The following is a 16,218-nucleotide window of genomic DNA, read 5'->3' on the forward strand; positions in this document are numbered from 1 at the left end:
GCGTTCTGCTGTGTACACAGGACAAAAATGGCAATCAGAAGGTATTCTGCAATGTTGCTCAATAAATCCCAATCTACAGATGTAGGAGTCCAATCTTCATCAAGAGATAATTGCACCATTCAGTCAGGCAGCCTAAAAGGTGTGCTGCTTGATGTCAGCATCCTGGTTTCTCCAGTTATTAAACAAACCAGTAACACTAATAAAACACCCTCAAGTTGTTACACCAGGGTCCTTCCTCATAACATCCAGTGGGCACACAGTAATTCCTTCTCTGACTTCCAAACATGTTGTTAGGTGGGATTAAATCTATCTGTGAGCACACTTCCTATTTACATAATAAAGTCACAGCTAGTTTGGAACTGCTTTCTTTTTGTTATGAAACCAAAAGCCATCACTTCCTCATGAATTGTTATGAGCAATTCAAATAAACACATGAAGTTTTTTTCACCTAAATTAGTCACATTCAACTGAAACCCATTAGAACACTTTACAGTAAGTATTTATAAGAAGTAAAGGGCCGACAAGAAATCTGGAGGGGGCCTTTTGACAAGGGTCTGTAGGGACAGAACAAGGGGAATGGCTTTAAACTCACAGAGGGGAGATTGAGATGAGCTCTTAGGCAGAAGTTCTTCCCTGTGAGGGTGCTGAGGCCCTGGTACAGATTGCCCAGAGAAGCTGTGGCTGCCCCATCCCTGGCAGTGTTCAAGGCCAGGTTGGACAGGGCTTGGAGCAACCGGGTCTAGTGGAAGGTGCCCCTGCCCATGGCAGGGGCTTGGAACTGGATGAGCTTTAAGGTCCGTTCCAACCCAAACCAGTCTGGAATTCTATGATATTTGGATACAAATATAGGCAGCACTAGCATTAAGGATTCATGATCATTTTTCTCAAAGAAAGAAAGTGGTTCATCAAGAAATGTTCATTATGAATTTGCAGGCCTATTTCTTTGGTCCTAATTTCACACCTCCACACATACACTTTTTTTTTCTTTACCTTCTTGTCTTCTGTTTCTAATTCCAGACCAGCCTTCTGCAGATTGCTCTCAAATTCTTTTCTTCTTTCCTGAAGAGAAATAAACACACTTTATTAAGTGATGAATTAACAACTAACTGATCACTTACTGGTAACCCCATCAAGTTTCACTCCTAACTGACAATCCCTTAATGCTATGTGACCTTTGTAAAGGAAAGCAGACCAACAGACGAAACCCAACTGATGCATACAGGGCCACTTCCGAGCCAAGGCCAGACTAGTGATTGCACCATATCAGGAACTGCACTGACTAGTAACAGAAACCAGTTTGTTAGGAATAGGCTCATAAACTATGCAATCTTATTAACCAGAGAAGTAAATGAAGTCATGGTCTTGAGCATTTCTAACTCTTTGGGAGGGTGGTGGGTGTCATGTTATTGCTCAAGTTTAGCTCTACTTCTAAGAGAATGTTAAAACTAGATGAAAAGAAAAACTCTAGAAGCACATAGAAGGCTGATCTTTTACAGGGCCATCTATTTACCAGTTTAATAACCAGTCATGCCTCATACAGATGTTCAGATACTGATAACAGACAATTCAGAGTGCTCCATAAACAACGTAACTGCAGAACTAGATAAGACTAACAAAGCATCATATGTAAGCTTACGTATGCTTAGCTTGCATAAAGGCATCATGGAGTTCAGGGAGAGATAAATAAACCTGCCCATGGCAGAGCACAATGGCTGTGGGACCTCTGCCAGTTTGAGACTCTTCTTGAACTCTGCATATTGGCCACTAATTCCAAGGTGGTGTTTTTACCTAAGAACATTTGCTTGTCCCCCTTTACTATAGAATTGTTGCCCCTCTTGGAAGACTGAATTAATTTCCTTTTAATTCTATAAAATTTGCTGAAGAGCTGCCAGAATAATGACAAGTTATGCTAAATATTGAGCCCCAGCCCCTCGAGAATGCACTAGCTAACTCCCAATTTATTTCTAGCTAAAACTTGCAATGCTGTGTGATGTTTTCTTCATTGAAAGGTCTTAAATGACATTTTTCAAACACACTTCAAAAACCACAAACTACTATGCATTTCAGCCAATTTCCTGTGTGTCCGTGAGGAGCAAGCTGCCCTATTTGTATTACAGTTTGCATGAACTACTCAGATAAATTAATACTGATTGAAGGACAGCTTTAAGGGACCTTAAATCTATCTTAAGATGCATTGATGTGTTTTCCTGTGTTAGTGGCCTTGCATTTTTACCTGTCACATGTAATTTTGCCAAATATTATTATATATTAAACACTGGCCTAGATAAACTTGCAAATATAATACCTGAGTTCTAGCACATGCTGGGAGCAAATGCAATTCCATTCACTATTTTTTAATTAATATATCCCCCAAAGCCTGCCTGCACCTATGTATAACCACACCAGAGAACTCATTTGCTGACATGCTGATCTAATAGAGAAAACATAGCCAAAATCATGTGATTATGATTCCATTTGAAAGTAAATATACAAGAGCTGACATTCAAGCCCAGTACCCAAAGCTCTGTGCTATTCTGGATTACATTTTCTCCAACCAAAGCATGATGTCATTCGTTCTTTCCATAGCAAATACTGGAGGGGAGCCAAGAGAGCCATCTCAGGGGGTTCTCTGCCTGTGGAGACACTACCCAGCTCCTCCTTCAGCTCTGCAGCTGAACCACAGGCAGAGCCCAAAGGCCAGGCCCCATCTTACCTTGCCTTATTAGACAGTTAGTGTGCTAAATCACAGCTCTCTTAATATAAATGATGCTCTTTTACCACCTTACTCTCTTACAGTAAGCCACCTTCTCTGAAACCCCTGCAAATGTACTGGTCTTTCCAGTTCCATCCAGAACCATCCAGTTCTTTCCAGAGCCATCTTTAAAAGGAAATCAATCTGCTGCAGAAAAATACTTGATGCTCCCCCTTTTCCTACCAAATACTTTATTTCTTCATATCACCATCAGAGGCTTAAAATGGACAAAATGTCCACTTGGACCTGTGCCGTTTTAATATGCATGTATAAGAATTTTAAGCTTACTGTCCCAAACACAAAAAGCCAGACCTGGTGCATTTACTTGTGACACCACTATAGACACCACTGTGCAGTCACAGAGGAAACGATGTAAGTAAATCACGTTATTAGCCCAGTAACAGTGGGCTAATAACTCACACCTTTTTTAAGTACATTTCTTAAACCTCTCCAAAGCATCTGTAAAAAACTGAAACCACATCTCCTGAGACTTCCATGGTATCGAAGAGAGGCTGGTAGATCATTCACCTCTCCCAACATCACCGTGGATATCCCACATACTCATACTGAGTAACTTCACCATCTAATGCATGCTTTGCTGTAATCAGCCATTCTGATAAGATTAAGAAAGCCAGATCCAAAGTCCAGCAGCACTCTCATGCCCCATGCAGCTGCAACTCTGCATGATTAGGTATGTATGGAAGATAGACAACTGTTATAAACCTGCTTCTTGATAACAATGCTATTACTGCTAGTAATAACAATCAATAAACAGAAGAATAAAATAATTAAAGATTATGACATACTATTCCTTAATCAAAGTCCTTTCCTCCCTAGGCAAGGAGCACCAAGCTTACAAAAGTCTCAGGACGCTGGGGCTGATTCTAACTGCAGTCACACGTAAGATATTGGGAAACAAACACAGCTTTCAGGAACAATGCCAGGCTGCTGTAAAGTGCATGGGAACTCTGCCCCTGGCTGTGCCCTGAGAAAACCCAATTCACTTCACAAGACTAGCACAGAGGGGCTCAGGTTTATCTCAGGCTGTCCACCAGCCAAGAACATTTTGAGAGCAATGGAGTCTGTTAAGAAAGTCCCCTTGTCTCAAGGCTCTAAAGCTTGGAGATGCCAAACATGGTCATTAAAGCATCTCAGAGAAGTACCTGCTTTGGACCAAGCCCAGTTTTCAGCTGCTCCTGCAGACCTGGGGACACAGCCTTTTTACTGCCCCTGGCTCCCTAAATTTGGGCTATCTGGTGGCTGTAAGAAAGCAGAAGTTTCTGTCTAAGCTGACGACAGCTGGGAGAAGACTAGGTAAAATTTCTTTATGTATCTCCAAGCCCCACTGGGATAGGAGGACTTAACTTCCAGTTAACATCAGAACAAGTCACTTTGCACAGATTTCCCAGAGTCCTAATGAGAGAATCACAGAGTAGTCCCAAACGCCCTGACATGGATAGAAACATCTTCCATCTAATGCTATGGATTTTCTTGTGAAGAAATACATTTATGGACAAAAAAAGATCATGCCCTGGTAATACACAAATAATTTGTTAGATATTTTTTAAAGCTGTATTTATTTTTCCGTCATATGCAGGTAAAATATTCCCATTTGTAAAATATTCCCATTCAGAGCTGGAGGCTCTGAGGAAAAATATCAAGTATTGTCTCACAACAATGTTATCCTAATTTTTTCTTACAGAGACTCTGTGGTTAGGATTTAGTCATGTAGCTTACAGAAGGCAGGCTCAAAAAAGTTTAAGTTGGAAAGTTTCTGGGGAATATGAATTAACGCATCTGTTGTGCACGAAGCTGAGAGAGAAGATGAACATGCTGCCTCTTATTTCTGCATCAGGGCTATGTTGAAACACACAAAGAATTTATTCATCTTTTCCTTAGAAAGGCAAAATAAAGCTGTTTCCTTGAGACAAGGAAACAAAACCCCTTGTCAGAAATGTTCATAGAAATAACATTTCTATTCTTAGCTGTTCCATTTTGCTGTATCATTGTACTACAGCAAAAGAAGTCACATTCTTCCCTGCAATGACTGTGCAATAGCAAGTACAGTATTGTCAGACAAATTCCAAAGGCTGCAGAGTATTAATATTTAAATTACATTCCCACAAAGATAACAGCACAATACTCCCATACTGTGTCTGAGCTAAGTTATGGGCATATTCATTGCGCAAAAGCCTATGCTGGACAGAAATATGGATTTCATTTTCTTAGCAGATTCCCCAGGAACTGTGTAAAAAGTGGTGCACTATAACACTGCTATCTTCATGTCTGTTGGTTCTGTGACCACAGAACTAGCTTACAGGGCCACACACCAAACACCTTCTTGTGGGGTCACAAACTCTTCAGTGAGTAACAGACATACAGAATTAAATCTTGCAACACTCGATGCAGACATTCTAGCCTTTTACAAGACTTCCTACCTAAGTGCATTTTTACCTCAAAAAGGAACTCCAATATTGGCTACTAACTCTTGGGTTCTTTCCTGCGTGAATCCTTCAGTCAATAATGACATCCATTTACATTGCCTCTGGTCTGGCAAAAAATTTCTGCTACCCCCTAATGACCCTTAAAGCAATGAGAGGAAATTGCTGCACACAATATGAACAAGTGACTGGACTGAGCATCTGGCTCCTTTTCCTTCCCACTTGAAACACTACCTAAATAGTCTCCATTTCTTCCTTCCAGCTATTTGAGTATGACTAATGGAAAAGTTTATTTTAAGAGTTGCTTTCACATATTTTGTATGGATATCTTTCTTCTCTCTACACTTGAGTCGTCTCATCCCTCTTCTTTTTTAAATGCATTTTGCTTTATGGGAGAAAAAACAATTTAGCTAGGATTACACCTGAACAGAGTCAGTGTGTGTTTGGAAAAATATGTCTTTATATAAACCTACTGTGCCATAGCTAGAATGTTCTCGCTGTTCTCCCAGACAAGTCCCTGCACATTGGTAGCTGAGCAAAATTGTGGGATGCTTAAACTGGGAAAAGCACCGGAAAGGATGACAGACTTATTTTTTTAAGATAAAAAAAGCAAGATGCAGGGGTGTTCTACACTGGATCACTGGCTGCCCCACGCCTGGCAGTGTTCAAAGGCAAGCCGGACAGGGCTTGGAGCAACCTGATCTAGTGGAAGGTGTCTCTGCTCATGGCAGGGGGTTGGAACTGGATAAGCTTTAAGGTCCCTTCCAACCCAAGCTGTTCTGGGATTCTATGATTCTATGATATCTGGATGCAAATATAGACAGCATCAGTCCTTAATGAAAGCAGTATTTCCTTCATAAAGGAATGAAAGCAATAAGCAGCCTTATCTCACATTTTTTGTTCAAAGGAAACGATAGGTTTATTATGAAACATTTTACTATGACAAGATATAGATAAGAAATATTCCTTACTTCACAGACCTGTAGTTTCGATCATGATTTTGTCATATGCCTTCATATTAACAGTTATATTCAGATATCTTTATCTTTCAGAATAATAAGATTACATGAGACTTAAGGGGTATTTTGTAACCCCCCCCCTTTTTTTTTTGATAAAACTTTAGAGAAATCTCCTGGGGAGACCAGTTTGTAAATGTAACCTTGTCCTGACTGCACCGAAAAGCACTGGATGTTTAAATAGCTTGAATTTACATGTTAGTCAAGTTAGACCTCAAAAGTTGGCGTGAACAAGGAACAAATTATGTCATTTACTGAGTCTGCTGGACCTACTGGGTCTTGTTGAAAAGCCCAGGGATAATCACTAACTGGCATGTTAGAGAAAGCTTGTACTTTGTGCTCTGTTACATAGGAGGTCTCTTATCAAAGCCACTTTATAGACCCCTCTAGATGAATGAATACACATATGTAGAGAGCAAGTCAAGCACAGAGAAACGCTCCAAGATGAGGTGTTGTGTTTGTCTTATTCAGAATATGTATTAAAAAAAAAAACAAACAAATCTTAAAAGGAAAACTGCTTTAATTCTTGGATCTAGGAATCTATTTCTGCTCTAACCGAAGTCAAAGGATGGGTGGAAAAAAGTTATTGTTGAATCTCATTTGGATAATGCTTTGCTTATTTAGAAGAAACCAGGTTTAACAGCATCCACAGGTATTTCACCAAAGCCACAGCTAACTCTTAAGACTGTTAAATGGAGAAGGCAAAATAGTTCGTTTTACTTTGCACTGACTGTATAATATATTGCTCAGCCTAATAACAGAGAGTGATCAGTTCTGTAAACAAAGCCCCAGAAATGGAATAAAATCGGGTCCTGACACACAACAGTAAATTACACAGGAATTTCAGTATGTGAAATGGCTTTTCACACAACTATAACATTTTTAGCTAAATCCTATTCCAGCTGCATGTAGTCATTTGAAAGGTTTAGCAATTGATATTCAGGTTATAATAGATAAGAATTAAAAGGACGTCAGAAAGAGATACTTACCAACTTTTTTTCCCATTCCTTATTAAGATCATCCACATAGGAGAGAACAAAATCAATTCTCCTGACACCATCCCTGAAGAAAATAGAATCTTTGCTTTGATGTCTTTTATCAATCTGTAGAAGATACAGGCATCCGATTACAAAAAACAAGCATTGCTGTTGCTCTAAAATATAACAGAAGACAAATTTCCCCAAATTGCCTTAATTCTTCAGTTCCTTCACAGCTTGAAGATACATACTTGGGAAGTTTTAACAAGGGCTTATCCAGTTGTAATTATTTCACCACTGACTGCTTATATCCACAAGCACTACCTGTAAGTTACTAGTATATGAAGAATGAACATATGTTAGGGTAGCCATACTTGTGAACATTTATTTTCTTTCCATAAATGATCAAGACAAGTGTTATTTTACAGCATGATTGTTTTTTCCTGCAGTTAGTCAAAACACTACTCTACACAAAAGCCAGCTAAGGCAGAGTTTATCAACTCAAAGCAGGTAGCAAAAAGTCAATTCCATGCATATTCTTCTACATCATGAGATCCACCAAATCGACCACCACAGAGAAATATGTCCCAGCAATGACCACACATGAAAACAACAAAATACAGTGGTAATGTTTCAAAGCTGAGTGTTTATTGGGGAAAAAAAGAAATGAACCTAATAAAAGCTGTCAGTGTAACAGTGCAATTAGTATTTTAATTCATCTATTAAAGATCATGCTTTCATTTATCAGCATGCCAGAATGTTGTAATAACATTCATCTCTTTCACCGATTAGGCTACAGCAATTAATGTTAAGCTAGTAAAAGACTAGTATCTCTCTCTCCTAGGGAAGTTAACATAGTATTAGGTAGTATTATTTATTATCAGATCAGTATTCAGCTCTACCAAATTGTTTACAAGACTAAAAGTTCATACAAAGTGCTCTCCATTAGAAGCTAATACTCTGGTCTAAATTTAACTCCATGCTAAGGAAGACTGGTGTTGGGTCTTTTAACCACACCCATAAGCAAAAGTGCATTTGTCTAAGACAAAAATAATTCAAAGGGCTCTATCTCTGTCTTTTCTCTCTTACAACATGAAAGGATGCATGTGAAAAAGCCTGTGAGAAAGCACAGAGTATTTATAATGGTGAACTTTGCTCCCAGTTAACAAAAGGCATCACACAGTGAAGCATGTCATTACTGCAGCCACCCAAGCCACTTGCAGTATCATTTCTCACTGGTTTACCCTGAGACGTCGCTTCAGGAACAGATTATATCTTCTTCCACTCTGTCAGAATAACCAACAAGTAGTTAGTGAGGCTACTGCTCCTCTCCAAGAACTGACCCAACTGCTTTTAAAACATACCCTCCAGTAAAGTTAGCAAGAAATCCAAGTCCTTATAAAAGCCAGGAAAAGCCTCCAACTAGTAGAAAAACACAAGCATCCACAAACATTACGACTATTAATATCTTTTTTAGTAAGGGCTAAGCTGTGCTGGCATCCTTTTTGGGAATAAGCTTGGCCGTTTTAAAGTAGTGACTCCTATAATGCTAATTGACATCACTGGGAAGTTTAAATAAATTAAAAAACCCCACCAAACCCAACAAAGTTTCTTTCAATGTAATGCAAAGGTAACAAAACAAGAACTACCTAATGAATAGTGCATGCATGTTTCTGTAACGCTTGTATTAGGTTTGACCCACTAGGACAGAAACAGATGAATGGCAACCATGTAATTCCAGAACTGCCAAAATTACAAGCAATGATATCTACATGCAGCAGGACATGCATTTATTTTCAAATAGGAACAAATTTAATAACAATAATAATAATAGATAATAACAGTGACATCAATAATAATAATCCCTGTTGTTCCATATTCTTGTACAACTTTAAGCACCTTCGTGAGATACCCTGGTAACTGCTGAAACCAGTTGTAGCCTACTCGGTCCATCCATGCACTATGGAAAATAACTCTATTTCTGAAGCTATTCTAGCCTTTCGGCAGCTCAAAACACTGTGTTGCAAATCAAAGTAACACAAAAATGCTAAAAGATTATTTCCTGAATATGCCGCAATCCTCTCTTTGCCTTCTCTCCTTGGCAATTCTGTTGTGTTTTTTTTTTTTGCCATTTTCCTTCTTGAGATATATTTCCAGCAGATCAATCAGACTATTTTTTAAGATTGACATCAGACAGCTGGCTCAGAAAATGCTTTTCTTCTATAAGCAGTAGAGAATCATGCAAGACTAAGAGGCTCATAAAATCATGAAATCCAGTCAAAGAAAAAGAACAGCATTTTTCTATTCTATTTTGTCCTTACAGTTTGTGGGGTTTTTAAACATAGTTGTGCCTACAAGCAAACTGCAACTGTTTAGGTGTTAATCTAATCAAATTAACATAGCTTTGACAGTACTGTAATTATCCAGCATTACAGCAAGTAAACCCCGAAGTGCCTTCTAGCAATTTACAATGTTGGGAATTGGCCTAAAACCAGAGCAGCCCAACCACTAACTTAAAAAGACAGAGATTGTGTGAGCACAGACGTTGTCCCAGTGAACTAATAAAAGTCATATACACAAAGAAAAAATAAATCAATAAATAACATCTACTTCAGAAAAGCTCCTGTCAAAGAACAGTCCCAGTTTCTTTGGGTAGCACAGCTATAATCAGATTATTCCATCCAACTGCAGTAATAATTTATCTTTAGTGCCATCAAAGTTTGCTGATTTTCTAAGATGTATCAGAATCCCGCTCAGTCATTAAAGGTCTGACTATCAGTTTAAGAAAATGCTGTAGTCATCAGAGTAGGATCTGCTTTCAGGAGGGGAATACTCATCACTTCTCTCCTTTTGTACATCAGATATTCATCATGGATAGAGACAAGCCTATTTACTAAACCCATAAATTACTCCTTTCCATTTTCTGCATTTGGATTTCACAAGCAGAACAAGATCAGTCTTGCATACTCTGACACTTCTGTGCATACATGTGCCCTTGGAGGTTTAAAATATATCAAATTTTAGTAATCTGCATTGGTTGCATGAGTGAATCATAAAAGATTATGGATTTGCACATCTCAGGGGAAGTTTAGACTGGATATTAGGAATAATTTCTTCACAGAGAGGGTGGTCAGGCATTGGAACAGGCTGCCCGGGGCAGTGGTGGAGTCAGTATCCCTGGAAGTGTTATCAAACCTTTTAGATGAGGCCCTCAGTGCCATGGTTTAGTGGTGGCCTTGGCAGTGCTGGGGGAACGATTAGACTTGATGATCTTAAAGGTCTTTTCCAAACTGGTTGATTCTGTGGTCCTGTTTCTTAACAGCTGTCTCCCAAACTGTATTTAAATTAACTGATCTTAAGACAGCCTGTAGTCATTAAAGGAACATCAGAGCAGATATTCTGTGGTGTGTACCTTCTGGAACACAAGTAACCAAATTAAAACATCCCAGTGCAGCAAACACAGCAATTGGAAGATTCTGAAAAACTGAGTAATACCCTATGAGGATTAGAGAAGAGATGGAGCCCCAAGGCATATGGTGAAAACTCAAGAGGCAACAGCCACAAGTTGCAACAAGGGAAATTCCTACTGGATGTGAGGGCGTGGTTGAATGGGAACAGGTACAACAGGTTGCCCAGAAAGACCATGTAATTTCTATCCCAGAGACAATGCAGCTTGATCAAGCAAGGCCCTGACTGAACAGCCTGATCTAAGTTTGAAGTCAGCCTTGCCCTGAGTATGAGATTGGTCAAGGAGACCTCCAGAGGTCCCTTCCAATCCAGGTCACTGTATGATCTGTGAAATGGTGTTACTGCAAGGGTTCAGCATTTACCAGCACTTCCAGAAAGTTAAAAAAATCCATCATCTACAAAGCAAGTTCACAAAAACTACTTGTTCAAAAACAAATACTGCTCTCCTGTTCTCTTGTACTAACTTCCCAGTTTTAATACTCTCGTTATCTCTAAAAGCACTAAGTGGCTTCACATGTGGACAGATGTGCTAACTAAACACTGTAATGATCCACCACGAAGAGCTATTTTCACATGGCTACATAAGTGTGAACTTACTGTGTACTTACGGAACTGTATTCAGAGAATCACAGAACGGTTTGGGTTGGAAAGGACCTTAAAGCTCATCCAGTTCCAACCCCCTGCCATAGGCAGGGACACCTTCCACTAGACCAGGCTGCTCCAAGCCCTGTCCAGCCTGGCCTTGAACACTTATAACATATATTGCATATTAATATTTCTAGTTACACCATCATCATCAACTTCTGTCTAGACATCCACTGGAGATCCGAATGTTGAATGAGCCATGTTCAACAACCAACCTCCCAAGTACCTAGACTTCCAATCCTCACGTTAGATAAAAACTGAATCCGTGCAGTAGGAAATCCCAACTTAAACAAGTTACAGGAAAGACCAAGTTGTCCTTACGGAAATAAACACAGCACAGCTCAAGACGAAGCAAGGCTGTGTAACACCCCACGTTCAGTCCTAACCAAACTGGTTTGGGTGAAGTGCATAAATGCTGCCTGGTGGTCACATGCTACTTCCAAACCCATCAGAGCTCTCCTGCCCTGCTAGAGTTTTTACTCAATGCCCAGACCCTGGCCACTCTGCTCCCACAGATGGCTCTGACATGAATCTGCAGGGCCAAAGCAAACAAGCCAGTCACCACAAACTGGAGAGGGTAAAGAGAGCTGCTGGATGTGGCATCAACCACTAAACACTAACAGAAAGTGCTTCAGAGAAACAACTTTGTATTGAAGTTGAGGGATAGAGACTGCAGCAGACATGTCCACAGCCTTGCTCAGCCACCAAGGCACACAGCCAGCTGACCTTTAAAGGTACCACAGCACCTGAAAAGCAAATATATTTTGCAGATTATACCTGAATGATTGAATCCTGAATATTTTTCACAGGACTCAGAAGGACTTCTATTTCTTGTAATCCACCTAACAGGAAATTTATGTCCTTAAACGCCGCTTAGCACAACTTTTTCCCTCTACACAACTGAGCGTCCTCCAAGTACACCTCACTGCTAAACACCCTAGCCCTCTCCATGTCTATACTTAATGACAGAGGAACTTGGCTTAAACCAGCATTTTTCATATTAATAGTCAGAAAACTCCAAATTTCTCAGGAGCATACATTCAGAAACACCATTCCCAAACCTAATTCTGCAGACTTCAAGGTTTCCCAAGCATCCAGCCTCACAGAGCTGGGTCTGCAGGTTCAGACCTCAACAGCCTTCTGCTTTTTGTATCTCAGAGTGGGAAGGTGGTTTAGAGCAGCAAAGTAGCACTCAACAGTAATCTGAGATGGAGAAACCCAATCCATTAGCTTCACTGGCGTTACAGCAGGGTAAAACCTCTGGCTATGACTAATGGGTATGCTGAGATGTTACTAACATGATCCCCATCAGCACATCTAGGAGTTATATTATAATCCTACATTACTAGACAAGAGAGCTGCCTGAAATTAAAAAATAAAACAGACTTGCAACCTTCTGCTTGCTTACAAGATAGAGTCCACAAACCAAATATTTATTTACTGCATACCTTTGATAATCATACAGGCAAATTAGTTTTTAATCACAGACCATGTCATAAACCAAAATAACTACATTAACAATACAATTAGTTGATTTCTGAATTAACAATCCACTGCAGGAATATTTTTAAGACTGCAGAAATAGATGAAAATATAAAGGCTTGAAAGCTCAATCAAAATATAAACTATGCCTCCTAATTGAAAGGGTGGGAAACATTCAATGTCTTAAAAAATATTATCACCTTCAAGCAGATCCTCAGTTCACACAGAGTATGTATGTAATCCCCCTTTTCCCTGAATTAAACGTGCTCACAGCTACAGGAAACACATGCTGAGTTAAGTGCCACTATGCTTAATATATAACTGTTTTGATAAATTTATTTTCCAAAGCAACAAGCTCCTGGAAATGCATTTACACAACATATACAGATATACAGGCACTCCACTGAAACCAAAAAAGGCACATTCCTGGTTTATGCACAATAAACTCAGATCCCATTACACTAGAGATCCCCTTTGCATCAAGTTCTCTTCAATACTCTTCCTTGGAGGAATCCACAAGTGCTTATCCACTTCGAAAGAAGTGTATTAACAACACTCTCAACACCACACATCCCCATTTCCAGTTATGCTTCATGCAGGCTACAAAGCAGCACACAAAGCTTTCCCACTCCAATAAACACAAAAGCCCACATATTTCTGGTAGCTAAAACTTGCAAGCTTCTTTTTACACCTTTACCACAGTTTTGAACCACATGAAAATCTGAAAGCTTGAAAACATGCATTTCAAAGCAGTTTAAGACACCAAGGTATTTGCATTCTAATTTAAACGCGCAGGAAAAAAGCCCCTCTGGATAAAAGGACACATTAAACAAGAATACAACAAAGGGAAATAAAAAGGATGCTAAGAGAGCGCATGAGTTAATGTAAAGACACCAGAGCCCAATGTAAGCAAGCAGACAGTTTTAATACACCTCAGCATGTACTTCTTCAGTTAGCTTAAATGAATTTGTGACTTTCTTCTCCATGAAAAAAAAAGATTATTTCAAGTTTTCTGATATATTTGACAACACAATTTTCTTGTCTGCAAATTTTAGGAAGTGGCTATCTTGAGCCTTTCCGTATTAGAGCCTGCAATAAAAAAAAAAAAAAAAAGAGGCCACACATTTCAACTGCTGTCAGTGTTCACTTCTTGCTCTTTCAAACATTTGAAAGTACCATGCTGACTCTCAGAGCCCTCCAGGTTATCCCAATAAAAAGGAATCCCACATTTGTTAATAACACCAGAGTCAGAATATATCCTACGTCCCATCAAACCAAAGCAATGATAAACAAAGCAAACTTTCCAGTTTTCTCCACCAATCTTAACTTTCCAATTTTGTCTATTATCCTTTTGATTTCCTGGAATTGACCATTTAAGCCATCACTAGGAATAAATGCCGATACCACATTCATTTTTACAATCTAGGAAAAAAAACATTTATTTTTTGTAAGGATGGCATCCTTGAAACTGGAAAATTTTTTTGTGAGGGACTTTAATAGAAGACACCACACAGATTCATGCAAGGAAGCATGAATATTGCTTACTGCTTACCACTTGATGTTCAGGGATGAGTAAAGTAGTCTCAGTGCTGTTTAGGCCCTGCCAGTGGCATCATGGGAAAAACATAATGTTGTTAGCAATGATGCAAAGGAGGCTTTAAAATAAAAGGCTATTTGAGAAGAAACAGTGTAGCTGCTGCTTTAAGTTGCTGTAAAAGCTATTCAGAGCGATAGCTGGATTTTCAGTCTAGATTGTAAAACCTGACACGAAGCTCTACTTCCTCAGATGAGCTGGGTCTCCAGCCTAAGCCACTGACTTCTACATGGCCCATGTTATTTTAAAGTATTAACAATAACAACTTTTAATAAGAGCTGTCCAGTATTCCTCAGCATTTCTGTTATAAAAATAAAGTCTACACACAGAATACCATCTACAAGCTGATGAAGATGAACTTTTAACAGTACTTATTTTAATATCTAAGAGAGGAGATGTGCATAGCACAGTTGGCTGCACCTGCATTCAGATTAAATGCAACACCCCTTAGGTATCTTCAGTACAGAATGAAATTATACCATGTGCACTGAAAAAAAAACCAACCAACCAAATACAAGGAGACAAATTATTCATCTTACAGCACAGACAAGGCATATCAGTATCAGTAATTGAGGCTGTTATGCCTAAGGAGACTAGCAAAGGCTTCCCAGCTTCCAGTTCTGAGCAATGCCTGGTGAGGCCCTCCCCAGATTTTAATTGTACAAGATCTGGGCGCTCATTATTTTCCTGCGTGTGGGCCTGCAGGGTGCTGCAATGTCCTCTGGCCAGTATCATCCTGTTGGCAGGAAAACCAGCAGCAGAGGACTCTGCAGAGCACAGCTACCCTACAGGCACACATCCATAAGCTGTCTGGGGTCCTGGACACAACTGTGCGATGGCATGAGCAAGGGATTTTGAGATTCACTGGAATGAATAATGGCTTGCAATACCTAAACGGTTCTGCAATATCTCATTCTGCTTCAAAGTAATATCTCACACTCTTGTTTTGCTTCTGGAAACAAATGACTGACAGGTTTTAACACAGCAACCAAATAGTGTGAGCGCATTATGGAAATATGACAGTTCTCTATGGGATTATATCAACTTTCAGCAGAATGCTAACTGCATTCCACTCCTGTACCACCAGTCATCCATTTACAGTTGTAACATTTCAGAAAGTGTATTTTTCAAAATCCAATTTTCATCAAGTTCTGTGATCTTTTTTAAATTAGAAATGAGTATTTTTCACTTTCATTGCACTTTTACTGGAGAGCAACCACTGAGGTCCATTTCCATTATTTTGTGGAAAAAAAAAACCCAAACCATGCTTTGTTCCTGTTTACGTTGCAAGTAATACACACACATCTTGACATTCCTTCTTAGTGATGCCATCTCTGAGTATTTGCTTATCTAAATAAGATAAAAACGTCCTTTTCAGAATTCAGCCAGAGAGATTGATCCAGTTTTTGGCAAGGTATCCACCTGAGATGCAGTGCAAATATAAAGAGCTGCACTGTGCTCTTACCCTAAGATAGTCTGAACTGGGTTTAGAAGTCTAATCCTCACATCCCTGATGCTGCTGGACAAACCTGCACTATTTGTAGAGAACCAAGGGTGGAGACACTGAAGTGGAAAGTTCTTCTCCAGCTACACACTGAAAATATCTGTCATGTCAAGTGCTGTACCAACCTGACATCAGGGGAGGTGCAGCCTTGCTTTTCATTGCTGCCCACGGCTCCTACTCTCCATCAGTCACCTGCCCCTTCACCCAAGCTGGTGTCCTTATATATCTCCACCTTGTCCTCATCCAACCCACAGCTCCCCACCTCCACCACAATTAGATATAAAGATGGTTTTAGGCACCCACTGATCTACATATGCGGCTCACGACGCTTCACTCTGA

General features: G+C 39.6%; 1 protein-coding gene across 9 annotated transcripts in view; it reads right to left on the reverse strand.

Moving 5' to 3' along the window:
* The window catches only part of ANO5 (anoctamin 5), a 315,349-nt gene that overhangs the window by 278,410 nt on the left and 20,721 nt on the right, over window positions 1-16,218 (reverse strand). For 3 of the 9 annotated variants that reach the window (XR_009962490.1, XM_062607243.1, XM_062607241.1), the window contains 4 exons: window positions 14,334-14,381; window positions 8,431-8,472; window positions 7,199-7,312; window positions 991-1,059 (listed from right to left, as the gene is read on the reverse strand). Coding sequence is in view for 8 of the 9 variants with exons in the window: in XM_062607243.1 (XP_062463227.1) it covers window positions 991-1,059; window positions 7,199-7,312; window positions 8,431-8,472; window positions 14,334-14,381 (273 nt within the window). In the remaining variant the exon portion in view is untranslated. The remainder of the gene's footprint in view (window positions 1-990; window positions 1,060-7,198; window positions 7,313-8,430; window positions 8,473-14,333; window positions 14,382-16,218) is intronic. The other 6 variants (XM_062607247.1, XM_062607244.1, XM_062607245.1 and 3 more) reach the window with 3 other exon arrangements.

The sequence above is a fragment of the Pezoporus occidentalis genome, unplaced genomic scaffold, assembly GCF_034315485.1.
Source record: "Pezoporus occidentalis ecotype Australia unplaced genomic scaffold, CSIRO_AGI_Poc_V1 ctg121, whole genome shotgun sequence".
Taxonomy (NCBI): domain Eukaryota; kingdom Metazoa; phylum Chordata; class Aves; order Psittaciformes; family Psittacidae; genus Pezoporus; species Pezoporus occidentalis.